General features: G+C 30.7%; 6 protein-coding genes across 6 annotated transcripts; 4 read left to right on the forward strand and 2 right to left on the reverse strand.

Moving 5' to 3' along the window:
• Positions 1–53: 53 nt before the first annotated feature.
• On the reverse strand, positions 54–7631 carry pyx (transient receptor potential channel pyrexia). The gene is given in 14 exon segments (XM_017899743.1): positions 54–112; positions 115–460; positions 531–675; positions 800–922; positions 1016–1279; positions 1358–1651; positions 1653–1739; positions 1818–2012; positions 2089–2645; positions 4685–6232; positions 6310–6687; positions 6755–7040; positions 7098–7280; positions 7339–7631. Coding segments are annotated over 14 exon segments (4743 nt in total). The 5' UTR covers positions 7617–7631.
• A 743-nt stretch (positions 7632–8374) lies between these two features.
• On the forward strand, positions 8375–9857 carry LOC108547295 (ubiquinone biosynthesis protein COQ6, mitochondrial). The gene is made up of 6 exons (XM_017899745.1): positions 8375–8386; positions 8711–8818; positions 8883–8945; positions 9021–9331; positions 9446–9728; positions 9813–9857. The coding sequence occupies exons 1-6, from the start codon at positions 8375–8377 to the stop codon at positions 9855–9857; spliced, it is 822 nt and encodes a 273-aa protein (XP_017755234.1).
• A 645-nt stretch (positions 9858–10502) lies between these two features.
• Positions 10503–12253, forward strand: Adck1 (aarF domain containing kinase 1). The gene is made up of 2 exons (XM_017899746.1): positions 10503–10542; positions 10622–12253. The coding sequence occupies exon 2, from the start codon at positions 10685–10687 to the stop codon at positions 12251–12253; it is 1569 nt and encodes a 522-aa protein (XP_017755235.1). The 5' UTR covers positions 10503–10542; positions 10622–10684.
• Positions 12254–14638: 2385 nt separating this feature from the next.
• Positions 14639–15958, forward strand: LOC108547355 (uncharacterized). Its single transcript, XM_017899843.1, has 2 exons — positions 14639–15591; positions 15708–15958. The coding sequence occupies exon 1, from the start codon at positions 14845–14847 to the stop codon at positions 15247–15249; it is 405 nt and encodes a 134-aa protein (XP_017755332.1). The 5' UTR covers positions 14639–14844; the 3' UTR covers positions 15250–15591; positions 15708–15958.
• Positions 15486–21793, forward strand: LOC108547298 (uncharacterized). The gene is made up of 4 exons (XM_017899747.1): positions 15486–15591; positions 17381–17526; positions 21280–21580; positions 21616–21793. Exons 1-4 carry the CDS (start codon positions 15486–15488, stop codon positions 21678–21680), a joined length of 618 nt encoding a protein of 205 aa, XP_017755236.1. The 3' UTR covers positions 21681–21793.
• Positions 21794–24801: 3008 nt separating this feature from the next.
• Positions 24802–27753, reverse strand: Cog4 (conserved oligomeric Golgi complex subunit 4). The gene is made up of 10 exons (XM_017899803.1): positions 27682–27753; positions 27392–27589; positions 26903–27277; positions 26631–26839; positions 26368–26563; positions 26059–26306; positions 25742–25964; positions 25400–25666; positions 25120–25305; positions 24802–25059 (listed from the first exon to the last, which is right to left on the reverse strand). The coding sequence occupies exons 1-10, from the start codon at positions 27751–27753 to the stop codon at positions 24802–24804; spliced, it is 2232 nt and encodes a 743-aa protein (XP_017755292.1).
• Positions 27754–27761: the final 8 nt, after the last annotated feature.

Genomic DNA, 27761 nt, shown 5'->3' on the forward strand with positions numbered 1-27761 from the left:
ACTGTAAGATATTCACAGTCAGTTTTTCTCTATATGTTATGTTTGTATTTACTTCAAAACACATTTTCAATGTGGCCATTGAAATTGCTAAAGATTAAACACTCGTTATCGGCAATTTGTCATCTTTGTTTTGATCTTCAATTAGCTCTGCAGTCTCGTTTATGGAGACTTTTAATTGACTACGGTCACTTTTCTTCCTGGGAAGTGGAACTTCAGATTTACTTATCGATTTTTCAGACACTTGCGACATATAGGTATTTGATGAATTTAAAGATTGACTCGATAACAGTGTACCCGAAGAACTAGTTAGGGATCCAGAATCCGATAAAGAAATATTTTCATAATTCATATATGAATTTATGTTACTCGACGTTGGTCTATGTTGTTTTCTCTTTCTCTTTTGTTGCAATATTTTTGAACCACTTATTTTCTGTTGTGCCTGTGTCAACGATTGATAATTCTATAAAAAATGTTGTTATAATTATTTTCCTAAAGTCTATTTTAGATTTCCAAAAAATAAATTTTATCACCTGAGAGTGACGCTCAAAAAGAGTAGGTATTTGTGTCACACGATCCAACATCATTTCCATTTGCAATCGATGACGCTCTGCCTGTTCACGCGCTTCATCGCGTCGAAGTAAAGTTCGAATACTAAGATCTCTACTATGTTCATTCCTTATAATTGAAATTTATGTATGTAGTTATTATAATATGAAGAGTAACTTCTAATCTTTATTAATACATAATATTCTATTAAAAAAATATATACAAATAGCGATCTTATTTTAAATAATCGCACCTCGCTGCAGATCTCAAAGCTTTCCATACTGGATTACGTCCAATCAAAGACTGTTTAATTTTTGTTGCTTGTTCCCTACGTTTTTCTTCCATTCTTTCCCTTATTTCACGTTCTAATTTTTCTCTATAATGTAAATACAAAAATATTTATTTTTTTTTCATTGTAATATAAATCAAAAGTATATATTTATTGAAATTTTATATAATCTTGTAGTACCGTGACACTTGACATCTTAAAATTGCTGCTAAATTATTTCCTTGTATAGGTAAAAGTGACATCATAGATTTGCATCTTTTTAATGGCATTAAATTATTACTCGACAGCTGCGAAACATTCTTATCGTCGGTGTTCTCGTTACAATTTTTAATTGTATTCTGCAAACGGGTGTATGCAGATTTTATACGTTCTCTTCTCGCCATTGACGGCGGTAAGGAAGATGATTTCATTAATTGTGCGGCTCTTAATCTTTTTTGCAACTGCCTGAAATTTATAATGCACTCTAATCAATCTACTATAGAAAAAAAAAAAGGAAATCAATATGCTACACATTAAATTGACCTATAATATTCGTCTTCAAGCATACGATCATATATATCAGTACTGAAAAGATTCTTTGGTACTGGTTTAGCTTTAAATTTTGTACTCTTGTTAATGCTTTTGCTACGAATTTCTGGACTAGATCTTGTTAAAGCTCTCCAAGCACGTCGATCGCATTCAAGCTTAAAAGGACGTATCTGAGACATCAAATTTAATGCACTTTCTTCGCGGATTATACGACTCCTAAAGAAATAAGTGCTTGTAAGAACCATAGATCTATTATCATATATTAACAGAAATGAAAATGATATGTAAACGCTTCCTACATGGACTCTTTTTATTGTTTTCTAAATTTGTACATTTTTGTTCTTCTATTCCGGTTATATTTTTTCCTTCTTCTTCTCTGAAATATATGCTATATTATCAGCTTTATGTAAATAAATTGATAACTTAATGTAAAGGAATATATAATTCATTTTACCTTAAAGTAAAACTAAATGGCTTGGGAATAGTAGGGTGCCATTCTTTTGTAATACTGGCTGGTAAACTTCTTGTTTCCATACTATCTATATCACTTTCAATATTATCATTGCTATTTAACTTATGCCATGTACCCCAATTTTTATTATTCAAACGTATTTTCTCCTTACATACTGTTTCATTTCTTTTATCTCTTCTATCATATTTAAAAATGATAATAGTTGTAACATTAACTAAATTAAAGAAACTTACTATCATTTAATTATAGATACCTATTCGTTGACAGATCCTGATCTTCTGAGAGTTCATTAAATTTACTAGAAAGAAAAATTAAAGGACTAGGAGTTCTAGATTCTTCTAAGTAACACTTTTTACCATTCAATGTTAAATCATTAATATCATTCTTACTTTTGATTCTTAACTTTTCATTACATTTAGGTACTGAAAATTTAGATACATTTACATTTTGATGACTAGCCAACGAATTCTGTAAATTTTTTAATAACAATTTTTGTTTCCTTTTTAAGTAATCTACTTTTTGTTTAAACTGCTCATTTGATAAATGATAAACTTGACCATAGTCTGGTATACTATCCAAAAATTCCAAAAAGTTATCCATAGTCCCTGTAGGACTTGATATTTCAGATTCGCTAACAAATTGATCATCTTTAACAAAATTTACTTTACATCTATTATAAAGACCATTATTATCCTTTTCCTTTTTAAATTCAAGACGTTCATAAGAAGGAGTTGGTTGCCTACTACAAGGATCTATTGGAACTTTTACACAAGAGTTATAAAAGGATGTACCTCTATGCTTTGTCATTGCCTACTGTAACAAATAAATATTTCATATTATACATTTTTAATTCAAATTTGAACATTTTTTTTAATATGTAATCATGTTCTTATTTGTTTTCCTTTATACAGTTTTTTCTTAAGTTTCTAAAGTTTTAAGTTTCATTAAAAAATATACACATTTAATTTTAATATTTAAACAAGACAATTGTGTCTCACAAAGCAAATTACCAAAACACTTCTTTTATTAAAAACATTTAATTGACTATATATTATTTGTATGTAAATGAACGTTAATACTTACCTATGAATTTGATTATAAACTTCACAAAATTTGTTCATAAATTAAATACCATATTATTAATATTTCGATTAAAAAGTTGAAAATGAAGGATCATTCACTAATTACATATATCATTATATATTATTAATTTGTCTTTATTATACGATACATTTGTTAAATTTATTGATATTCAAACTTGGTTCTTTACTTTATGATTTAATCACTATACGAAAACTCATAGATCAATATAACCTTTGTTGCCCGTCACCATGGTGAATAAATTAAAGAATTAATAAACATTCTTAATACTAATCAATTAAAAAATAGTAAAATTCAAAATATAAACATAAAAATTAATAATTAATTGCTTGTAGAAATAATTTAGATTACTTGAATACTATGAATTAATATTTTAATATTTAAAACAACTGTATAAATTTAAATGATACAAACTTTGAATTATATAAATTTTATTTATGATTGAATAACAAAATAAGCATTTACATGCACTTTGATTATTATAACAGGTAATAAAAAAATTTCATTCATGCGAGTAGCTGCAAATACTGAACAATAAGTTATTCTTATTGATTATCATAAAATAATTTTGAATATTTTTATTTATATATATTCGCGAAAATTATTAAGAAAAAGATCATTGTAATAAGAATCAAAGGATGTTAATCCAGTTGAAATACAATTTACAATAAAATGTTCAAATAATTAAAAATCCTAAATAATTTTAAATTCGAGGTAATTAAATAAATAAAATAGTTTTTAATATCAATTAATATTACAAGTCATGTCTTTCTAGCATTTAACATAATTTTAATGTAATTTGTTTTAAAACAATTTTGTTCCTTGTACCATGAATTATATGTTATGTTTATTTTATAGAATACAAAAATGGCGACTTTTATGAAAGCAGTGACATATTGTGATGGCTTACCATTAATTTTAAAAAGATGTAAATATGTTACTCCTAATCGATTAACGTTTATGATAAAACATTGTTCCATCTCTACACAAAGCCATGAAAATTATGATATAATTATTAGTGGAGGTGGTATGGTTGGAACCACACTCGCATGTGCAATAGGTTAGCATTTTCTACTTTAAAATTATATATAACAATATTTTTAGTTTTCAATTTAAAAATTGTATAAATAAAATTTTTGATAATTTTTTTTTGTCTTGCAATAGCAAACAATAGAAAACTTGAATGTAAAAATATCCTGTTATTAGAAAGTGGTAAACAATTTGAATATAGATCACAAGAAAAATATTCTAATCGTGTTGTTGCGTTAAATCAACAATCACGTACTTTATTTTCAAGCATAGGAGCTTGGCAGCATATTGAAGCCATACGTTATGGTACGGTACAAAAAATGCAGGTATTAAAAGAATAAAACTTATAAGAGATATTTCAGAAACTATTACTAAATTCTTTGTACTAATGTTACAAGTGTTGTAATTAAATGTTAATTTTTTAGTAGGTTTGGGATGCATGTTCTGATGCTATGATTGTATTCAATGAAGATTATTTAATGAAAGAAATTGCTTATATAGTTGAAAATGATTTATTATTACATGCAGTAAATAAACAATTAGCAAACAAAGAAAATGTAAATGTAATTTATAATTCTAAAGTTGAAAATATTAAATTACCTAAAACACCAGAAGAAAATGCAGAGATACAATTACAAGATGGAACAAAATATAAAACAAAGTTATTGGTAAGTAAAAATATAATACTAAATTAATGTTTCAAGCAATTTGCATTATACCGAGTTATTACATTCCCTAACAATGCATTCAACCTTGCTAATTAAATTATCTAAATAGACATCAATATTATAAGAGCATTTTTTTAATTCAGCAACTAATTCATTTAATTGTTGTTGATTGTTGTCACTAGAAGTAGTATTAGTGTAAAGTTGACTTAATCCAGAATCCATTTCTATATTATGTGCATTATATGTAGATGCTCTTTTTACTTTCATATTTTGATTCTTTCTTTCAGTTACTAAGCGATAGATAGATTTTATTAAATCTCGCGGTAGACGCTTTTCACGGGGATCGTTAGGACGAATATGTATCGCACAGTGATGTGGTGGATGTAGTAAAAGTGCACCTCGTCTGCATGCCTTCACTATTGTATTTGGTGCACGGTCTAAAAGTTTAGAAAACAACATGTTTTCCAAGTGTGCTACTAATTCTGCTCTACGTACTAATCTGTCTAATCCAGCACATCTTCTTAATTCTTGTATATCTGATACAGCAAGGCCCATCATTAAATTTGTTAAAATTACTGTTACTAAGATGATAAAACTTAGGAACATTAAGTGTGCAGTACCAGAATATAAAATTGGAGATTTTGAGCTAAAGAATATATCTTCAAATTCTAATTCTCCAGACATCATTACAATTGTTTTTAATAGAGCAATTAATGGATCATTAAATGATTCATAATTTTTGTGCAGTACACTGAAGCCTAAAGAAAACCCTATTATAAGGCAGATATAAGCACCAAGAAATTTAAAAAAATTAATTGATACTTGAGTAAACATTTGTATATACAGGCCAAACATCGGAAATCTCCCAATTACCATCATTAATTCTATCCAAATTAGTAAAATGTCTAGAGCAGCAACATGATACTGCCAGTTATGTAATGGCATGATTAATATAATACTTGATAGCAATACAACACTCCATTGAAGCCAATTTTCCCATCTTTTAATATAACTATATATACCATGAGCCATTTGGAAGAACTCTTTACTAGCTAGTGTCACAGTAAACATTAGTACTAACCAAAAAAGTACTTTCCTGAATTTTTCAATATGTTTAATATCACTCAAATATGTAACTGCAATGTATGCTGTAAAAAGTGCGACGAATATGAAATGAAATATTAAACTTAATAAGAAAAATTTACGAATTCTCAACCATTTTAAGTAAAGAAAACTTTCACACAAAGGATGTTTTAATACATGTCTTTGTCCAACTTCTACAAGACATAGTATCAAATCTGTTTCTCCTCTACCACCTGATACTAGTGGTCTAAAATCTATTCTTAATTCACAATCAACGTCGCCTAATTCATGGTCGTGTAAAGAAATTGCTTGGTCCAAACGCGAAATAAATAGTGGTAATGCATCTGGTGTTCTACGTACAATGAAACTCAATGCCGAGATACCACCTTTTGTTCTAGCAGTGACATCTGCTCCTTTTGATAATAACATTATTACTGTTGATGAACTTTCATTTAAAGCAGCAATATGTAAAGGTGTGTAACCAAACTTGTCTGCTTTGTTGATTAAAGCGCCAGCCTATTAAAGTAAGGAAATTTTGTAGCTTTGAACAATTTATATATGTTTTACCTAATTATCTTAAGCAGTAAATGAACCTGTAGTAGAATGTTTATTAATTCTATTTCTCTAGTAGCTTTTGCAACTGCAGCATATAATGGAGTACGACCATCATTGTCTTCAGTGTTAACTTTAGCTCCAACACTTATAAGTGTATTTATTGTTTCCATAGATTGAGATAAGACTGCTAAATGCATTGGTGTTTGTCCCCTTGCATTTTTTGCTTCACATGCTGCACCAGCATCTAATAATAATTTTGTGCATTCAGCACTACCTTCCTCAGCTGCTAGATGTAAGGGAGTAGATCTCATAGAACCAAATTGAACCCTTACATCTGCTCCATAAGTTAATAATAATTTTGTGCATGTAACAGAACCCAAACTAGCTGCTACATGCAATGGTGTTTCCGTGTAAACCTATTTAATTATGAAATGTAAATAACAAATAATAATTTTGAATATTTTAATATTTATAAATAGAAACCTGAGGATTATTAGGAGAGGCACCTGCTTCTAATAAAGCTTTAACACAATCTACCGCATTACTTAAGACAGCATAATAAAGAGGACTTTTTCCATATATCCCGGCATTTACATCTGCTTGTGATTTTATTAAACATTTAACACAAGCAAGGTCTCCCATAGCAGCAGCACAATGTAAAGGAGTGTATTTTTCATTAAAGTCCCATTCACATGGATTTGCTCCATATCGTAGTAATTCTTCTAAAATCGTTAATGAAGCTGTACAAGCAGCTAAATGTAAACATGTCCTATAAAATCAAGAAATTGGTGTTTTGAAATTAGCTTCTTTTATTTAATTAAATTACCTGCCATCATTATCTCTAGCTGAAACATTTGCATTTTTATTCAATAAAGCTCTAACCACATCTACATGACCCAAGTAACAAGCAACTAAGAGACAGGTATTTGGCCATCTCAGAAAAAGTTGTGGGACAGTTTTATTTAAAGCTGCTTCATCTTCAATATTGAGTAACGTATTTTGTAAACATCTATAAACAAGGCTTGAACTATATTGAATATAATTTTTATAATCTTATACAACCTTACCCATTTGCAAATGAAGATATAGTGCTGTTTTTAGGATCGACTGCTATTTTGCTATAATCAGTTTTTAGAAATTCATCTAAAGCTTTGTCTAAAGTATCTCCATGAAGAGTAGAAATAACAGAAAGTGCACGCTTTCCTGCTGGAAGATTAGATAAGGCCAAGATAATTTCTTCTGTATTCCATAATTGTTGATTTATTATTTGTCTTTCTTTTATGTGACATGTAACAGGTTCAGAACTATATTCAGAGCTTATGCTACCTTCTTCCATATCATTCATCCAAATATCTTCATAATTGCCCTAAAATTATTGATAATTAATAAATAACATTTAAATTTGTTCCTCATACTTACTATGTAATTGCTAACAGTAGGAGCTGATGGCATAACATTTGATTCTTCATGAGAATTATGATTATTCAAAAATTTGCTTAGAAGTGTTTTTTTTTTCAGGATTGACATGCTACCTTGAATTCTTTGTTTTTCTATATGTTATAAATTAACATTTATTAATTTAAAATAATATAACATTAACTGTACTTTTAATTTTAATTTTAATACTCAAGAATTTGCTATTCGATAATGTTCACAAATTGAGCACTGTATACCTTCAGTTTCAAGTGCTTAAATACTATTTTCAGTTACCAGTATGCTTTAAAACAGAACCACACATATTCTTTGGTGTTTATAAAATAGAACTGGCCTATATTTAGCTCTGACTACCTCTTGATGTATATCTATACTAAGAGAAAATTCTGGATTATCGAATTCTTTCTTTTAAAACATTTCTTTTTCTTTTAATTAAGAATAATATGTAAAATTTATATTTCTTTACAGAACTTCACTTTCAAGATATATTTTCATATATAACTGATAACAATATCCTTTGAGGAAAAAATTGTATTCATACACTATCTTTTTTGCTTATTAATACACATATACAGTGTATACTAAATCCCAAGAAATCAAACTATATGCACTTTCTTAAATTCTTCTCATAACTTATCATTTTTTCATATAAAATGATAAATAACTATTATGCACATAGCGGTATAAAATTTAAATATTTGTAATAAATAATTAAAAACATACAAAATTTATTACAGTTTTGTTAAAAATAATATATTTTATACAAGACTAAGGATAAAACACTTTAAAACTACATTCATGTTCCTTACTGAAACATAACACAGAACTGAAGTTATTTCCAGACATATTACCAGTCTCTCTCTTTATCCTTCCCCTTCCTATAGTACTTACATTATCTCCATTTAGTATTACGAATTATTATTTAATTATTCTTTATTATTGTAATACATTTTGTTTGAATTAAGAAATAACATTAAGAATTACATTTTATATCATATTTTCCAGGTTGGTGCAGATGGTGCACATTCATTGGTACGACAAACAATGGGTACGCAATATGTAAAATGGGATTATAATCAACTGGGTATAGTTGCTACACTTAAATTATCAGAGGTGAGAATTATATTATAAAATTATTGCTTTAATTAAAATTATATTGATTGTATATTTATTTCAGCCTGCAGAAAATAATGTTGCATGGCAAAGGTTCCTACCAACAGGACCTATAGCACTGCTCCCAGTAATATATTTTATTATTATAAACTAGCTAAAGTTAATTAAAATATTTTATCAACTTATTTATTTATTATTATAGTTAACAAATTGCCTTAGTTCTCTTGTATGGACATTACCAACAGATGAAGCAAAAAGATTGTTAAAAGTTTCAGAAGAAGAATTTGTTGATAATGTAAATAATGCATTATGGAAAATTTATCCAAAAGATGGTATAGTTGAAAGCGGTCTGCGAGCACTTCAACAATTACTTGAAGGTTTATCGTTACAAAGTGGTGTAGTGAGACAATTACAGCCGTCCGTATCTACTATTGTCGAAGGATCTCGCGCAGCTTTTCCTTTACAGTTCGGTCATTCTGTATCTTATGTTCAAATAGGAACAGTTCTAGTGGGGCAAGTAAAAGACTATATTCATTTAAAATACATTTTAGTAAAATTACATATTTGATATTTATATATTGCTTATATTATATAATATAAAGGTAATTTTTATATTAAATTTTTTAGAGATGCAGCACATAGAATTCATCCATTAGCTGGTCAAGGTGTTAATCTAGGTTTTGGAGATGTAACAGTATTAGTTCAACTTCTTGCAGAAGCTGTTTCAACTGGAGCTTCACTAGGAGATATAACGTATCTAAGGAAATATGAAACATTAAGACAACGATACAATGTTCCAATAATGCTTGCTATTGATACACTACATCGATTATATAAAGGAACAGCTGCTCCTATTATACTAGCTAGAAGTTTGGGATTACAATTGACGAATGCTATCCCATTGATAAAGGTGAAACAACACAATTGAAAATAGTAAAATTATGTACAATGTTATATCATTTTGTATTAATTAAAATTTCATGAATTCGTTTAGAATGCCCTGATAGAACATGCCTCTGGACAAATGGAAAATCAATAATACTAATAATCAGTATAAATATTTATTTCTATGATATAATATAACTACCTTTGTAATAAATTTTTTTATAATAATACATGTGATTATATGTGATGTATAAATAAATGATTTGAAAAAAAAAGGAATAAAATTTGTATATAATATTTTTTATATTTTTATTAATAATTATAGTTACAAATATTAACAAATTTATTTTATTTCTATTGCTTTATGTTTAAAGCAACGTTTTTATAAAATTATGATAAAAAAATATACTCTACGAATTGAAAAATTTATCGAAATATAAATACATCGATAAAAATATCGATACGTAAAGAGAAACAGTGATTAATGCAAACTGATTACTATTCCACGTGAATAAAGGTTAAAGGTTCTAAAATGAAAACAGGTTATCATGTTAGTTTTTCAGAAAAAACAAATAATTAAACAATTAGTTAGAATTAACCATATAATATTGAAAAAAAATTAAAAAAATTGAAATATTCTGAAACACAATTTTTTTTTAATACAGAATTGTTATACCTTTTACATGTATGTAGTCTAGGTTATTATATGATCACGAAATTCATGAATAATTTCTAAGTTTATAAAGCACAAGCGTGTTACATAATTTTGTATACTTAATTTCGTTTATATGATAAGAGAAGACTACTAAGAAACAAAAGAATTTGAATCATACTGCAAGGTAATTTAATGTTAAGATTATATTTACATGACTATTATATTAAGTTAAAAAATTTTTATTTATTGTTTTTTAATTTCAGGAACGTCATACATAAAAATTTAACTAATTAAATAAAGTTGTGTTAGTTGACTTTTGATTGATAATGTTTATATCAAAAAAATTATTAAAAAGAGCTGCACTTGGAATAATTGGATTGGGCACGTTAGCATCTTTAAGAGCAAATGAATATGATTTGGGATCTATAGGTATTGTACGTCTGGGACGAGCTGCAATCACTGTTTTTATAATTGGAAGATATTATAAAAATGAATTATACGGGAGTAGTTTAAACTCAAATAGTCAAGAATATCTTGATTTAAAATCAGAAGTACATAAATATGGAGCACAAAAGCTCTTAGAACTTTGCTGTGCTAACAAAGGTGTTTATATAAAAGTAGGTCAACATATCGGTGCATTAGATTATTTATTACCACCAGAATATGTTAATACTTTGAAGGTATTACATAGTAAAGCACCACAGTCATCTTTTAAAGATGTACTTACTGTTATTAAGGAAGATTTTAAAAAAGATCCATATGAAATATTTGAAAGTATTGACCCTGAACCTTTAGGTACTGCCAGTTTAGCACAAGTTCATAAAGCTGTATTAAAAAATGGTGATATTGTTGCTGTTAAAGTTCAACATCGAGCAGTTAAAACAAACTCTTATGTCGATATAAAAACTATGTCAGTCTTGGTAAAATTAACATCTTTAGTTTTTCCTGATTTTAAATTTGATTGGCTTGTTGATGAAACTAAAAAAAATATTCCTCGAGAGTTGAATTTCACTGAAGAGGGAAAAAATGCAGAAAAAATTCAAAATATATTTTCACATTATTATTGGTTGAAAATACCAAAGATACATTGGGAAATTTCATCACCCCGAGTTCTAACAATGGAATTTGTGGAAGGTGGTCAAGTTAATGATCTGAAATATATCCAAAACAATAATTTAAATCCATATGAAGTTAGTAGTAAATTAGGTCGACTCTACAGTCACATGATATTTATTGTGGGTTTTGTACATTCAGACCCACATCCTGGTAATGTTTTAGTTAGAAAAAAAAATAATGAAGTAGAAGTTATACTTTTAGACCATGGATTATATGCTAATCTTTCAAATGAATTTCGATGGGAATATTCTAAACTTTGGTTAGCAATACTTGATGGCAATAAAGCTGCAATGCAAACACATTGTGCCAATTTAGGTGTAGCAGATCTATATGGATTACTAGCCTGTATGGTATCTGGACGATCTTGGAATACAATTATGGCTGGTGTTCAAAAAACAAAATATGACATGCAAGAAAAAGAGGAATTTCAGAAAGAAATACCAAATTTATTACCACAAATTAGTGATGTATTAGACAGAGTGAATAGACAAATGTTATTAATTCTTAAAACAAATGATCTCATGCGTTGCATTGAGTATTCCCTCAATACAGAATCAAGAATGTCAGGAATGATGGAAATGTCAAAGTGTTGTATACATTCTGTATATGGAGAGAAATTAAAATCCTGCACAAATGTGTGGGAGAAATGGAAAATTTCTATATTTAAACAATGGATGCTCTTTAAATTATCACTATATTATATATACTTGGGAGTATCAAACTTTAATATACAACATTCTGTAAACTCACTTATAAAAAATGAATTTTATGTTTTTTAACATTTGTTTTTTCCTAGGAAAAATAAATTTATTTAGAATGAATATGAAATTCATTACATAATTTAACATCTTTAAATGTATCTTAATTTTAATGATTCAAACAAATAATTTAAAATATATGAATAGATACTATTTATTCATTTTTTACTTTAAATGAAAAAAATAAAAATTTGTGTACAATATTATATTTAAATCGAATATATATATTATTATTTTAATATACAAATTTATTGTGCCATATTTTGATGATCCAATGATAATCAATCATAATCAATTATAATTAAAATATAATACCAAATAGTTATTACAAATATGTACATATTATTATATATATTCTATATAAATTATAATTTATCATTCACTTACAATATATAAAACCTTTTTGACTTTGATCTTTTTTGTTATTCATATATGAAACATTATTTTCGTACATTACCATTTATTTGTATTTAATAATGAATTAAAAGATATAAATCACGATTGGTTGTTATATTTAACAAAGAAAAATGAGACAATAAATATGTTCAATCACAAATCATGTTTCTATTATACTTTTGAATATCTATAAATAAGAATAAGCTTTGAATACATTTACTAATCCTTTTTGGTACTACATATTATAATGTATATATATAGACAATCATATATTTAAAAATTTTTGCAAATTATACTTATATGTAAGAATATACCTTGACTTTAATCACATATTACAAAGGCAAAAATATATTGCAAAAATATATATAAGTACAGAAACATTATTTTTATATACTAAAGAAAATTTTCCTCATATATAGTTATTTAAAACTTAAAATAATTTTACATTTATTTATTACTTTTTAAAACAAACAAATTTAAATGTAAAGATTTATTTATGGTTTAGTTTTTCTTAATGATCATCAACTAGAATTCTATCATAGACTTTCGATATTCACGATATAAAAATAGATTTAACGTAGGAACGAACTGAGTAAACCTTTTCTGAGAAAGTTAAATATGAGGTCAAAATGCATCGTTTATGCGTCATTCATTAGTCACGCTTCAAGTACATGTACTTTATTATACCATAAAAAAATAAAGAATACGTATTTTTAAAAGATACTTAATATTATGAAACTTGACAAAAAATAAAAATAAAAAGAAGAATTACTAATAGCATTTGAAATAATCTGGATTTTATGGAAAATTTTGTAAAAATCATTAATATGAAATCTATTTCTATAATCTATCATTTACCCACTTTTATTTTCATAATTGTAAAAATGAAATATGTAAAGAATTACTTTCTTTAACATATCAATTTTTATTTGATAAATTTTATTAAATTAAAAAAAGCAAACATTGTTTTCGTATCATAAAATAAGACGCAGAATGGAAAACGTCCTGTTACATTTGTTGGGTGTAACAACGGTTACTCCTGTCAGTGTTGCCACGTCTTATAATCTTTATAAATCAAGTATTTTTAAATCAATATAACTGTTTTTTTTTATTTGTAGTACTGTAGTTTCATGGTATATTAATGTCCTCAGTATAGTCATTTTTTATTAATAGTAAATGTATTGTATTATTTGAATGTAATATAATAAATTTTTAATATTTTTGCAATCTTTTAAGTTCTTTTAAAATTTACAATCACTGAATATAGTTTTTAATAAAAGTATCATTTAATAAATTTCGTATTTTGTTTATTTTATTACCCAATTAAAAAATATCAGAATAACATTTATTCGATGTTGCGAAAATTTGTTTGTCATTGTTGTAAGAATAATTTTCAATGTACAAATTTACAATACAAAAATAATACATTTAAAGTTTCCATTCTTTATGATATGTGTATGCATATTCGAGCTGCATAATATGCAAAGTACAAAATTTGGAAAAATTAAGAATTATTCATTGATCGAAGCAATGTGAAGAAATTCGGCAACATTGGAGATTGTCCGCAGCGGAAATGCATATAACGTATGAAACGGCGCACGCGATTGGTGAAAGATCGACCGCACGACGTATTCATACGCTACAAGTTATTTTCTATAAATAAGGAATTTTAACGTAACGTGTAAAATATACATAAAGTTTTGGATTGAAATTATCACACACATATTTATATACCATATAGATAAAAATATATTTAAAAAATTTCTTAAAAGTATTACTAATATAAGATTTTATAAGGAACTACTTTCTATTGATCGCGCGTAAGAATACTACATAACGACAAGCTTGGGGGTATATAAAGCCGCCATAAAGCGCGTAGCGTTGGCATTTCCCAAGTCATTTTCGAACGGAAGAGGCTGTATCTTGCTCGGTGATTGTTTAAAACCTGTGTCGTTATGTGATTTTTTTCTTCCATTGTTCTACAAGAAACACAGCCAGATACAGGTTGGTGTACTTCTTACTTATTCAATAATTAGGTGAAAAGATCAGAAAGCTGTAAAAAACCGTGTGAAAATCGTTACCAGTCGTTGCTTCGTGCCTAATCTATTTCTCAAGAAAAATAGAAAGTTGCGGTTGCTGTTACTACGTCAATTTTGGGAAGAAGAGGAGGATATTTGGATTGTGTACGAGATAGCCAAGAAAACTGAACAAAAGTCATGGTGGCCACTACGAGACCTCGAGAAATTGATATCGACAAACCAAGTCATACCGAACAATTAGCTAATTGGATTAGTAGAGTTCGGTGTAAAAAACTGATGTGTCGTCGAAATCGCAAACGTGATTTGCGGATCGAGGCAGTGTTAACGTGTGCTCTTTTCAAAGCTGAACATGAATTACGCAGCAAGCAATTAACTAGAATTTCAAAATGGCAACAATTCAAAAAACAGTTTTTAAAGGATACAGATTATCCAAATTGTGAATTCTACAATGACGAAGATATGAAAAACTCGAAGTTATGTCAAGAGAATGATCCCTGGCGAGGTCCTTTATGCCCTGAACTGAGTAGTTTAGACAATTTTATGTCTAAATTGGGGGAAATTAAAGTACCACTACAGCGATGAAGGAATAGACATAATATGAGCAACCAGGCCTGAAAAACCTAGGAATGCGTCAGATCCAGTCTAAAAAGAAGATAATTAGCAATGTTTTGTCAACGAAACGTTGACTGTAACAACAGCTAAATGGAGTCTCGAATCATTATGCAGTACCGTATCACGACGGTGCTGCGGGAATAGAAGTCGCATTACTATCCTGATGTATATCTGGATATTTTTTACTTGCAGTCTCGCCGTTTGAGATGGCATTGGGACAGGCGGAGGGAGTTGCTGTTTGCAGAGATGCTGGGCGTACCGCAGAATCGGGGGATCCCATGTGTTCTAGTCCCTACAACTTTCATTGGTTTGGTTTGTAAACTGTATCGGAACCAATGCATTCCTCTTTGCAATTTTTTGTAATGATATACCATTCGAATTTGTGAAACATGTTCAAAGAGCGTTTGATTCGATATTTTTTTTTTCAGAAATACGGCGGTTTACATAAAACATTTTGTACTTACATGATGTAGTTTAAAGACAATTTGTATAGTGCATTTTAACCTCTAGATTTAATAATAGCGGTTCAAATGTTCACTTAAGTATCTTACATATCAAGGAATAATTTTTATGTGTAGATTTTGTATATGTTTAATGTTAACAGTTTTGTAAATATTGTGATACAGCAAAACGGCAGCGGAAGAAATAAAAAAGAATAATAAAAGTTGGAAAAAGTTGACAATTTTTCTATCATCTTTTAATTCGCCATATTAATGCCAAAAATCCTTTTCAGTCCGGCATACTACACATAAAATTCTGTCGCACGCAAGAGAAAAGCCTGCACATGTGCCCAAGCTGTTGGTCGTCATCGGCGACACTATTTGACCTGTCGTCTGTATATGAGATAAGGAAGTGGCGAGAGGATTGGTATGGGATAAACAAAGGGGGCAAAATCTTTGTTTTTAGAAATTCGCGCATGAAGTTTTGTGGCTGAGTCGCACGATGATCAAGTCGTACATAAACGTCTCATGTTAGCGCTTACATGTCCTTGAGCATTCAAGCATCAACTAATTCCAAAATCGTCTGCCGCGTGATACGCACATAGGCTTATTGTGACAAACTGCAGCAAACTCGAGCAAGTCCTGTTTGGTGAGCTAATCCCTTTCGTTCGTTACCTGTGCAAGTATATTTTCTCAGGTCCAGAACAGTTTTTGTAATGTTTGTACCATCAAAATTTATACATCAGTTGCTCTGACTTTATTGACAAATCCTGTTCAAAGTTGTGGACACCCAAAGCTCTGCATTCTGCCCCCATTTGAATTAGGATAAGAGAGAGAGAGAGAGAAAGAGGGAGAGCTTCTGCGAGGTATGGAGTAAATTCAGATGCACCTTTGTTGAATCTAGATGATCCAGAAAGGCGAATTACAGCAAGTAGTATAATTAATTTCAATAATAGGCATGCACATACATGAAAGGAAAGACTCCATTTTGAGTAGGAAATTACTATCAAATTTTGTGAGCATTTACACCAAGTACGTTTTTTTGAGAGTCATATTACTAGATGCTTATTTCCACAGATTTTGATATTCTCACGTAACTATTGGGTGCTAGAACAAGAAGATCGTCATATTATTAGATTAACAAATAAAATGGTTCCTGATAAGTGATGTGCAGAAAGGTCATGGAAGTAAAAAAAAAAAGAAACTGGTTTATATTACAGTTCAACAGATGCGAGAAACAGCAATGATACTTAAAAAATTGGGGATTAATGAACATTATGAAATAAATCTTCTAATAATAGTAGGAAAGCTGTAGCGATTACATGTGGAAGATGAGCAGTTATTTCTAAATTGAATTCCTAAGTACAGCATGTATAGATAATGCTTCCAATATTCCTGTAAAATGGAACTATGTATAATTTCTTTCAATTTCAAGGGAATACATCATCAATAAGTCAGTTGTCGAAATACTGATGGAAATTGCTTACTATTAATTATACAATTATAATTAATTAAGCTAAAGGTTTGATTTGATGTTCGTTCAAAGGAATTTGCCCTTTTCTCATATATGTGGTATCAAATATCATGTTTTTATAATTATTGTTTTAAATGTTTTTTTGTTGAGATGTGTTATGGTTCGGGTGACTATTTTTGTACTGCAGGAATACCTGAAAGATTCGTATTCGTGACGGTACAACTAAACAACTACAGGCACACTCGTTTCTGTTCCTGGATTGCGATGGATTCGTATTTCAAAGGTGTACATGGTATGTTGATTAGAATAGTTGTGATGGGGTTGCAGGGGGAAGTAACTATGTTTCAGCTAGATGTGGATAGAGAACGCGTTTAATCAACGATTAAAAGGTGCGCTTAAAATACATATGGTTTGATAATTCTTAATTGGATTTTGATGATAAACATTATATATTTGCTACTAAATACGTTTTTGATGAGAAATATTGATTTAAAAAGTAAAGAAACCAAATTTTTAATGAAAATGAGAGGGAAAAAAAAGGAAAGAGAGAGGTATGTTCTCGAAGAAGGTAACAATTTAATATGTTGATGAATGATTTGTATGAACATTAAATCGTAATTGGGAAGATTGGGAAATGGGGGTGCAATATTCTTGTATTGTGAGCTACAGGGTTGATGCTGTGACCATCTTTTTATCGCAGTGGATGAAATAAATATTTGGATATTTTTTTATAATGCAGTATATATGTGGACTCGTTTTATATTCAGTAGCAGGAAATGATTCTACCATTTCAGTTATTTGAAGTACTTGCAGCTATAATCGATAAGTACGAATACAATTATAAATTTTCATTACATTAAATTTCATTTCATTCAGCTGTTGGAAAAAGGTACTTGCTTGGTGATGGAACAGGTTGTTGCTAAGGAAGGAAGCGAAAAGCAGATGGTGTATATATCAAATCAATTTTAAATTGAGATCGTTTTACGCTTAATATGATGCATTGTAGATCTACAAGGCGTGAATCATATTTAGTTGTAATAATTATTTTGAAGCTACGTTTCTCTTGGATATGTCTCTGATTTGTCAAAAATGTAGGGAAAATAGGGAAAGTACATGGAGGAAAGAGGGAAAGAAAAAAATTAAGTGATCAGCAGACGGGGATGCGTTTGAAATAATTTCAGAATAAATTCAATTGAAGTATAGTAACGGACACATGGTAGCGTTAAAATATGTAGAATATATGATACCTGATCACCAAATTAGCATTATTTAAGTGTTTTTTAAACATGGTGGGTATTTTTGGGCGAATGTTTGTGACTTGCTTCAGGAAATTGAAGAAAATTAGTGACGGAAATTCTATGATAAACCTGCTCCTGTGGGAAATCAATGCCATGAAATATACAGCAGGAACATGTATGTATCATCCGAATGTTCTTATTATAGTTAGAAGCCGAAGTTGGACATGATATTAGTAAAATGTGTATCAAATTGATTGAAAATTTGATAACATTAATGACAAATATATTTCCAAGAAATTTACTACAATTGAAATACAAGTATAAATCCCCCCAAATTTTATTTTTTATATGAAAGAGCAATAAATTGAGAGAAAAAGGCACACATCCACTCTTCAATCAAGGTAATACTTTTAAGATATGATGAATGTTGTGATCGAATGTTATAATTTTAAATTAAGAAAATTTTAATAGGTGTTACGTATAATGATTTTACAGATTCCTTATATACCAAATTGCATCTTATCTATTGAAATAAATATATTCAAAGTGTTGTAGTAACTGGTAAATATTATATCAGGATAATATATGTAAAATAACAGTATTCTATTTGAAGGAAGAAAAAATTATATATGAATCTGAAAAAAAACAATAAGTCAGTATGTGAAGCATGGAAGTTTTCAAAATGTTAAAAAAAACCTGCTTTGTTTAAATTTTCCAACAATCGGAATTGAAAAATTAGTGTATAGGATTCCATGTAGTACTATTCATTGTATCTTGTTACTTACTAAATACTTTTATTTGTGGTTAAAAAAAAATAACTAAAAATATTTAAAATTGCAAAAAAAAAACTTGTGATGTAAAAAAGTTATTGAAAAATATTTTGCTCATGAAAAAAATTAGTGGGTAATTCAATAATATATTCATAGTTCTTTTTTGCTTTTTTGAATTCTAGTAAAATTGGTGAGAGAAACAACCAAAACAATAAATGTTGTTTTGAAAGTTTTATAATGATTCGAACTGTTGTGCATTTATAATGTTTCAATGGCTTATTTATTTTATAACTATTTCGGTTGATTATATATTATCAACTTTATATAGATTATATATTTGAATGTTGCATAATTTCTGTTTGTACAGTTTGCTCTGTCTCTATCGAAATTTTGTGTTATACAATTTCGAAGTAGATATGTTATAATAGTTAGATATATCCCAGAGAATAATGATAAATGACGCAGGAAAACAATTTTCGTAATAAAAAGACATTATTGTAACTTACCGTAGTAGATACTTGAATTAACGTAATATTTCTCATGGATAAACGAAGAAAGTAATATGTTGCACAGTATATATACTAATTCAAATGAATTAAACATTTAAGATTTATTTATTTATATATATATATAAGTATACAATGGAAATTAAAAATGTTCTAGTTCAAAAGAACTTCAAGTGTTATTGAAACTGGTTTATTGAAAATAATGAATGGATGTGAATTATCATATTTCGTTTTCTGGAAGAGACTATCAATCTTGTATACAGAGTTAACCATACATTAATTCCCTCAAAAGAAGAAATAAATTGACCAGGAGTGTTCTATATCTGTTCACTGATGGAATTTAAGGATTTATAGTATTGCTGATTTCTGTATAATTTCATGGATTATTGAATAATTGAAGTATATAAAACAAAATTCTGAGATGTATATCTATCTTTAGTAGACAAAGATGACTTCTATGTTAATTTACAATCAATAATGATATTATCGCCTGTGTATACAGTAGTAAAGGATTCAAGATGTAGAGATGATACATAGTAGACGCTTTAATATAAATCATTCACGCACAATTCTAACAAGAATTTTTTAATTTCTTCATTAAAAAGTAAGAATCATTTAATGAAATTCCTGTATAATTAGATGTAAGAAAATTTAATTAGTAATACATTTTTTTAATTTCAGATTTAGCTAAATATTGCACAATATAACGATCAAGGATTGTATAAAAGAATATGAAATTTGAAGTAACTTTTTTGATCCTAAAGAAATAGAATTAAACTATTTCGTTAAAAATAAGTTGTAATTTGTCAGTAATGCTATAGAAATATACTCTATAACTAAAAGAGGAGCAAAATTATAACAACATTCAAGAGTGTAATCAGTTACATGGGCATTGTAGAAAACATCATTCCTAAGCTAAGAAAAGGCATAAAGGGAAAGAAAATAAGAAACTTAATGTTTGAAATACAATAGAAAAAATATTTGTAATGAATTGTTGACGTGGTATTCCATGAGATTTAAGAAAGAAAAAAATAACTAAAATATAGGTATTCGAAAATTCAGCAAACGCTATCGATGCGAGACTTCGTAAAATTCAGCAAACGCTATCGATGCGAGACTTCGTAAAATTCAGCAAACGCTATCGATGCGAGACTTCGTAAAATTCAGCAAACGCTATCGATGCGAGACTTCGTAAAATTCAGCAAACGCTATCGATGCGAGACTTCGTAAAATTCAGCAAACGCTATCGATGCGAGACTTCGTAAAATTCAGCAAACGCTATCGATGCGAGACTTCGTAAAATTCAGCAAACGCTATCGATGCGAGACTTCGTAAAATTCAGCAAACGCTATCGATGCGAGACTTGGTGGAATTTCGTCGGACTTCGTGGGATTTAGAAGAGGCTCTCAACGCGTGTCTTCGTGGGAATTAGAAGAGGCTCTCAACGCGTGTCTTCGTGGGAATTAGAAGAGGCTCTCAACGCGTGTCTTCGTGGGAATTAGAAGAGGCTCTCAACGCGTGTCTTCGTGGGAATTAGAAGAGGCTCTCAACGCGTGTCTTCGTGGGAATTAGAAGAGGCTCTCAACGTGTGTCTTCGTGGGAATTAGAAGAGGCTCTCAACGCGTGTCTTCGTGGGAATTAGAAGAGGCTCTGAACGTGGAATTTCGCCAGACTTCGTGGGATTTAGAAGAGGCTCTGAACGTGGAATTTCGCCAGACTTCGTGGGATTTAGAAGAGGCTCTGAACGTGGAATTTCGCCAGACTTCGTGGGACTTTAGAAGAGGCTCTGAACGTGGAATTTCGCCAGACTTCGTGGAACTTAGAAGAGGCTCTGAACGTGGAATTTCGCCAGACTTCGTAGGATTTAAAAGAGGCTATCAACGCGGGACTTCGTGGGATTTAGAAGAGGCTATCAACGCGGGACTTCGTGGGATTTAGAAGAGGCTATCAACGCGGCGCTTCGTGGGATTTAGAAGAGGCTATCAACGCGGCGCTTCGTGGGATTTAGAAGAGGCTATCAACGCGGCGCTTCGTGGGATTTAGAAGAGGCTATCAACGCGGCGCTTCGTGGGATTTAGAAGAGGATTCGTGGGATCTAGTGGAGGCCAGCAGCGCGGGACTTCGTGGGATCTAGTGGAGGCCAGCAGCGCGGGACTTCGTGGGATCTAGTGGAGGCCAGCAGCGCGGGACTTCGTGGGATCTAGTGGAGGCCAGCAGCGCGGGACTTCGTGGGATCTAGTGGAGGCCAGCAGCGCGGGACTTCGTGGGATCTAGTGGAGGCCAGCAGCGCGGGACTTCGTGGGATCTAGTGGAGGCCAGCAGCGCGGGACTTCGTGGGATCTAGTGGAGGCCAGCAGCGCGGGACTTCGTGGGATCTAGTGGAGGCCAGCAGCGCGGGACTTCGTGGGATCTAGTGGAGGCCAGCAGCGCGGGACTTCGTGGGATCTAGTGGAGGCCAGCAGCGCGGGACTTCGTGGGATCTAGTGGAGGCCAGCAGCGCGGGACTTCGTGGGATCTAGTGGAGGCCAGCAGCGCGGGACTTCGTGGGATCTAGTGGAGGCCAGCAGCGCGGGACTTCGTGGGATCTAGTGGAGGCCAGCAGCGCGGGACTTCGTGGGATCTAGTGGAGGCCAGCAGCGCGGGACTTCGTGGGATCTAGTGGAGGCCAGCAGCGCGGGACTTCGTGGGATCTAGTGGAGGCCAGCAGCGCGGGACTTCGTGGGATCTAGTGGAGGCCAGCAGCGCGGGACTTCGTGGGATCTAGTGGAGGCCAGCAGCGCGGGACTTCGTGGGATCTAGTGGAGGCCAGCAGCGCGGGACTTCGTGGGATCTAGTGGAGGCCAGCAGCGCGGGACTTCGTGGGATCTAGTGGAGGCCAGCAGCGCGGGACTTCGTGGGATCTAGTGGAGGCCAGCAGCGCGGGACTTCGTGGGATCTAGTGGAGGCCAGCAGCGCGGGACTTCGTGGGATCTAGAAGAGGCCAGCAACGCGGGACTTCATGGGATTTGGAAAAAAGAGACCATCAACACGGATGACAATCGGGGGATTCAAAGGATGCTATCAATTCTAGTGACTTCCGGGGGGATTCAAAGGATGCTATCAATTCGAGTGACTTCCGGGGGGATTCAAAGGATGCTATCAATTCGAGTGACTTCCGGGGGGATTCAAAGGATTGCTATCAATTCGAGTGACTTCCGGGGGGATTCAAAGGATTGCTATCAATTCGAGTGACTTCCGGGGGGATTCAAAGGATTGCTATCAATTCGAGTGACTTCCGAGGGATTTAAATCAAGCTACCAACGTGAGGGACTTTCGGGGGATTTAAACCAAACTACCAACGTGAGGGACTTTCGGGGGATTTAAACCAAGCTACCAACGTGAGGGACTTTCGGGGGGATTCAAACCAAGCTACCAACGTGAGGGACTTTCGGGGGGATTCAAACCAAGCCACCAACGTGAGGGACTTCCGGGGGGATTCAAACCAAGCCACCAACGTGAGGGACTTCCGGGGGGATTCAAACCAAGCTACTAACGTGAGGGACTTCCGGGGGGATTCAAAGGGGGCTTATCAACGCGGGACTTCGTGGAATTTAGAAAGAAGCTACGAACGCAGAACTTACATAAGACTACCAACATGGGATTCAAAGAAAATTATACAGATGTTTGGACATCGGTGTGATTCAAAAGTGACTGTTAACGCGGGACTTCATAAAGGTGCAAAAAAATAATGATAAAATTTTACACACGCCAAAGATATTTTACCAACACATATTAGAAACAATATATTTAAATTTTAATACTAAAGTGTGTAAATATATATTACTTATGTACTTTGTGGCATTTTGCAGGTATTATGATAACAAAAATTATTGTAATTGGTTTTTTACAAAACGTGGAATATGTGAAACAATATTACTGTACATTGAAAGAATATACCCATATGAAAGTAAACCAAATAAATTCGCCAAAATAAAGTTATTTGTTAGAATTTTAAATATTAAAGTAATTGTTATAATAAAATATATAAATTCCATATTTATTATATTAAATATTTAGAGTGTTTATATTATATCTTTTAAAGATATGTAGAATTTGATTGTAATAATAAAATTTAACGTATAAAAAAAATGTTTAATCCTCGATGGCGTGCGTTATTTGATAACATCGACGAGCACGATTTTTCATGAAAATATTAAACGAAACGAAGTAAAATGTGAACAAAAATTATAGAAACAGATTTATTAATTTTCTACTGTCGAATTGATTTATCAAGATGTATTAGGAGCACGTAATCCGAAGGGGTATCGAACTCAAAAATTTTACCGCCCGCGATTAACGCCATCTGCAATTTTGGGCCCGAAGCTCAGAAAAGTAACAGGAACATAGAATGCTACAAGAGGAAGTCGAAGACCTGGTCGCATAATGGACAAGGACAGCATGCGATTAGAAAAGGATAGAGACAATGCTGCAATGAAAAATCACAAATTACAAAGTTTCTACGATTAATTTATGAACTTTTATAGCTGCATCGTGAAGATGGAACGTTGGACAACATTCTCATGCTATTTTCGGTAATTGTGGCTAATTAGCTTATTTAATAATTATTTGAAAATGAATAAATATTCCAAGTTTCTGTAATTAATTCACGAGCATTTAATTGCACAGTAAAGTTGAAATTATAGGCAACATTCGTATGCAATTTTTGTATATAATTTGATGCTAGTTAATTTGTTATTAATGATTATTTGACGGTGTATGTCATTTCGTAACAACAATCCGCATGATTGCTCGTTGAAATATTTAATACTGAACAAAATTAGAAGTAAAATGTGAACAAAAATGATATGAGAATTTGCCCAAGGATATTGTTTTGACAATGTGTGCATGTAATTCATGAATTAATTGCATAGAAGTTCTACAATCTACAAACCTGAAAAGTTTCAACTAAATCGATGACCCGAAGGACTTGTACTCTCCTTGTTAATTAAAATAGAAGTTTTGAATTTGTACATGTCAAATATGAATAAAAATATTGAAATACATATTTTGTGAAATTATTACGTTTATTATCTATCTAATAAAATGAAATACATGTTAAAGTTTTAATTTTTTTACATCTTCTGGTCGAAAATCTATCCTCATAGAAGCAATGCGTCGAACTTCAGTAGGTGTTAATCTCCATGCTATTGCATCTGCACCACAATAATCTGCTAATTCTTCCACCTTTTCTACACTTAATATAGTAGCTATTTGTGTTAAACGTGCAAATTTATCACGTACAGACCAAGAAGTAACAGCAGCTAAATAACTTGCCAATGATCTTATTTCTTTATCAAGTATGAGACCTCCCGCCTAAATGAATAAGTGACCATAAGAAAAATATGAAATAATGAGTTTATGAAATATACATACCCTGTTAAAAGTAGACTTTAATACAACTTTCTCTAAACGAGCTGTAACTTCAGCAGTAAGAAGACCAATTAAAGCATCGTAATTAGATACTGTTAAATTTCCCTTAAAACTTTGAAGTAATCCTTCTAAATTCATAATCAAAGTTTGTACAAAGGGTTCTTCTGTTTCGTACCTTAATAAATCGTCCTATAAATATTAACGGACTAAGTTGTTTTTTTATATAACTTACTTTAATCTTATATAGTATAATAACTATGATTATATATTAATATTTATTTACCTCATTTATGTGATGATCGACTGATAAAAATGCATCGACCCAAGGTGTAACTCTTGGTTTAACAGCGCTTACTCGTAACTGTTCCAAACCATAATCAGTAACAGCTCGCAGTATCGACATAACACCTTTCAAACCGGATAAGCAACTGTCGATTTTCCCTCTATCTTTGCTTTGCATATTTGGAAATGTTGCATCTATTTCTGTATTGAGACTTTTACATAGTGTTTCAACATACTCAATACTTACATCAGTGTTATTTAAGTAGGCCTATATAAAAAAAAATATGTTATATAAATTAATGTCCAAGATGTTTATTATTTTCAAAATTACTTTTAATTTTACCAAAAACATTAAACGAGCAGCCTCTGTATCTGAAGTTTGTAAACGACCATGCTGTATACTTGTTTGAAGAGCACTGTAAGCTTGTGCTAAATCTAAATATCCTGCTGGATAACCTTGTCTTAATCGATTTCGTAATCTATTTGCAAATTCTCCTTCTAGTATACCACAAGCCATATTAACTACAGCACAAACACCATCTATACTCCAACTTGACATAGAACGCCTATACATGAGAATTATGTAAAACCAGTACAATACATAATTGTTCTTATAATGTATAACATCTCTAATATATAAAATTTAAAACTTTTTAATACCTTATACATTTTTGTATTATAAAGAAAACATCATCGACCATACTAGATGTTTGTTGATCCTGTTCTAGGGTATCTATCCCTAATGCTTTATTTACACTTTCTTCAAGAAAATATCTTTCTAAAGCAAGATAAGCTCCTAAAAGTTCTTGCATACCATGTGCTAAATCAGAGTTATTGATAATATTTTCAAATTCACTTATTAAATCTTTGTATTGTGTATCATTTGTTGCACTAATTTCTATATCATTCTGTAATAAGTATGTGATGATATTATAAAATTTTCATAATATAAAAAAGTGTTCTACTTACTTTAACCCTTCTTCTTAGAAATCTAATGTACAATTCCGCACGTGAATGCATTATTGTAATTTCACCCAATAACAAATCAAATTCTTTAGGATCTGCCCTTTCAGAGCTTGGTTTTCGAACATGTTCATTCACTATTTGTACTTTCTTAGATATACATCGATATTTTATAAATTCTGCAATAATCTTTTTAACTTGCCTATTTAAGAAATAAATAACAATGAAAGTAACTTTTAATATTATTTTTAAAGGTACACATAATTTACCTATCACATTCCTTTTGTAAAATAGAAATTGTCATTAACAGTCTTCCAGGACCATAATATGTTTCAATTATTGGTTGATGTATCTCTACAATACGAGCAATTCCTTCAAATAGTAATGTTATAGTATCAGCAAATATAACTGATGCTCTTTTATCGTTACTTTTCATTTCTAAAGCTGTTTTTAAATTCTTTTGTGCTGTTTCCTGCAACTAATGTTAAAAATCACAGTTATATAAAATATATAAAGTTTAAAAAAGCATGTAATTTATTACCTTTGTGCACAAATAGTTACAAAATTTTTTAAGTCCTTCAGTATGCATTCCTAATAATGGAAATATTTTGAAAAATCTTTCAACAGATGCAAGATCTTCCAATTTTACTGCTTCATCAAATTTATGAGTAACTACAGTTTTAAGTTGTAATGCTGCTTGTTGTAATGTAATTAAAGAACAACTGATACTAGTATGATCCATTAAAATATCTTCAGCTGTTCTTTCTAATAATTGTTGATCCATTGATAAATAACGATGTACATGTGCTGCACCTTGCTCATAATCTTCATTACTCAATGCCATGGCTACTCCTTCACTGCATAATTGTAAATCAAGGATGTCATTAACACGTCTTTGACATTCATATACTCTGCTCTATAATGTAAAATAATAGTAATGATTAACTAACAAATCAATATATTATATTAATAAACATGTTAATAGGAAAAATTCTATGAATAATATAGTTAATATCACAGTTCAACTTACCCTTGCTAAATCTAATTGTCTGACTTTGGCACTTACATTTTCTGCTAATTCATTAGTACGTGCAATCATGTTACAAAACTTTTCTCCTTCAGTTCGTATTACAACAACATTAGGTAATACTTTACTTATATTCTGTAGTTTTGTTTCTACATGACATTGTCTTGAAAGTATATTTTCTAAATTTTTTTCTATTTTAATCTGCAATTAAATAATTAATTTTTAAAAAAATTTAAATTGACTTTTAAAAATTCAAAATAAAAAAATCAAATTTAAAGAGAAAATTATGAAACCTCATCTTCTGATAATTTATCAAGTATTTGTGTTAAATTTTCTTGATTTGGAGATAAATCCATGATACACATTATATTGA

This window comes from Eufriesea mexicana, unplaced genomic scaffold (genome assembly GCF_001483705.2).
Source record: "Eufriesea mexicana isolate 0111107269 unplaced genomic scaffold, ASM148370v2 scaffold994, whole genome shotgun sequence".
NCBI classification, from domain to species: Eukaryota; Metazoa; Arthropoda; class Insecta; order Hymenoptera; family Apidae; genus Eufriesea; species Eufriesea mexicana.

Bases quoted from the DNA above. Each gene is read 5' to 3' on its own strand.
- LOC108547295 (XM_017899745.1), top strand. The intron at 8,819-8,882 runs GTGAGAATTATA...TATTTATTTCAG, and splicing joins CTACACTTAAATTATCAGAG to CCTGCAGAAAATAATGTTGC. The intron at 9,729-9,812 runs GTGAAACAACAC...GAATTCGTTTAG, and splicing joins ATGCTATCCCATTGATAAAG to AATGCCCTGATAGAACATGC.
- Adck1 (XM_017899746.1), top strand. From the start codon at position 10,685: ATGTTTATATCAAAAAAATTATTAAAAAGAGCTGCACTTGGAATAATT.
- LOC108547355 (XM_017899843.1), top strand. From the start codon at position 14,845: ATGGTGGCCACTACGAGACCTCGAGAAATTGATATCGACAAACCAAGT.
- LOC108547298 (XM_017899747.1), top strand. From the start codon at position 15,486: ATGGCATTGGGACAGGCGGAGGGAGTTGCTGTTTGCAGAGATGCTGGG. The intron at 17,527-21,279 runs GTAACTATGTTT...CGTGGGAATTAG, and splicing joins TGATGGGGTTGCAGGGGGAA to AAGAGGCTCTCAACGTGTGT. The intron at 21,581-21,615 runs GCTATCAACGCG...GATTTAGAAGAG, and splicing joins CTTCGTAGGATTTAAAAGAG to GCTATCAACGCGGGACTTCG.
- Cog4 (XM_017899803.1), bottom strand. From the start codon at position 27,753: ATGTGTATCATGGATTTATCTCCAAATCAAGAAAATTTAACACAAATA. The intron at 27,590-27,681 runs GTTTCATAATTT...ATTTAATTGCAG, and splicing joins ATAAATTATCAGAAGATGAG to ATTAAAATAGAAAAAAATTT. The intron at 25,965-26,058 runs GTATTAAAAAGT...TCTCATGTATAG, and splicing joins ATAATACAAAAATGTATAAG to GCGTTCTATGTCAAGTTGGA.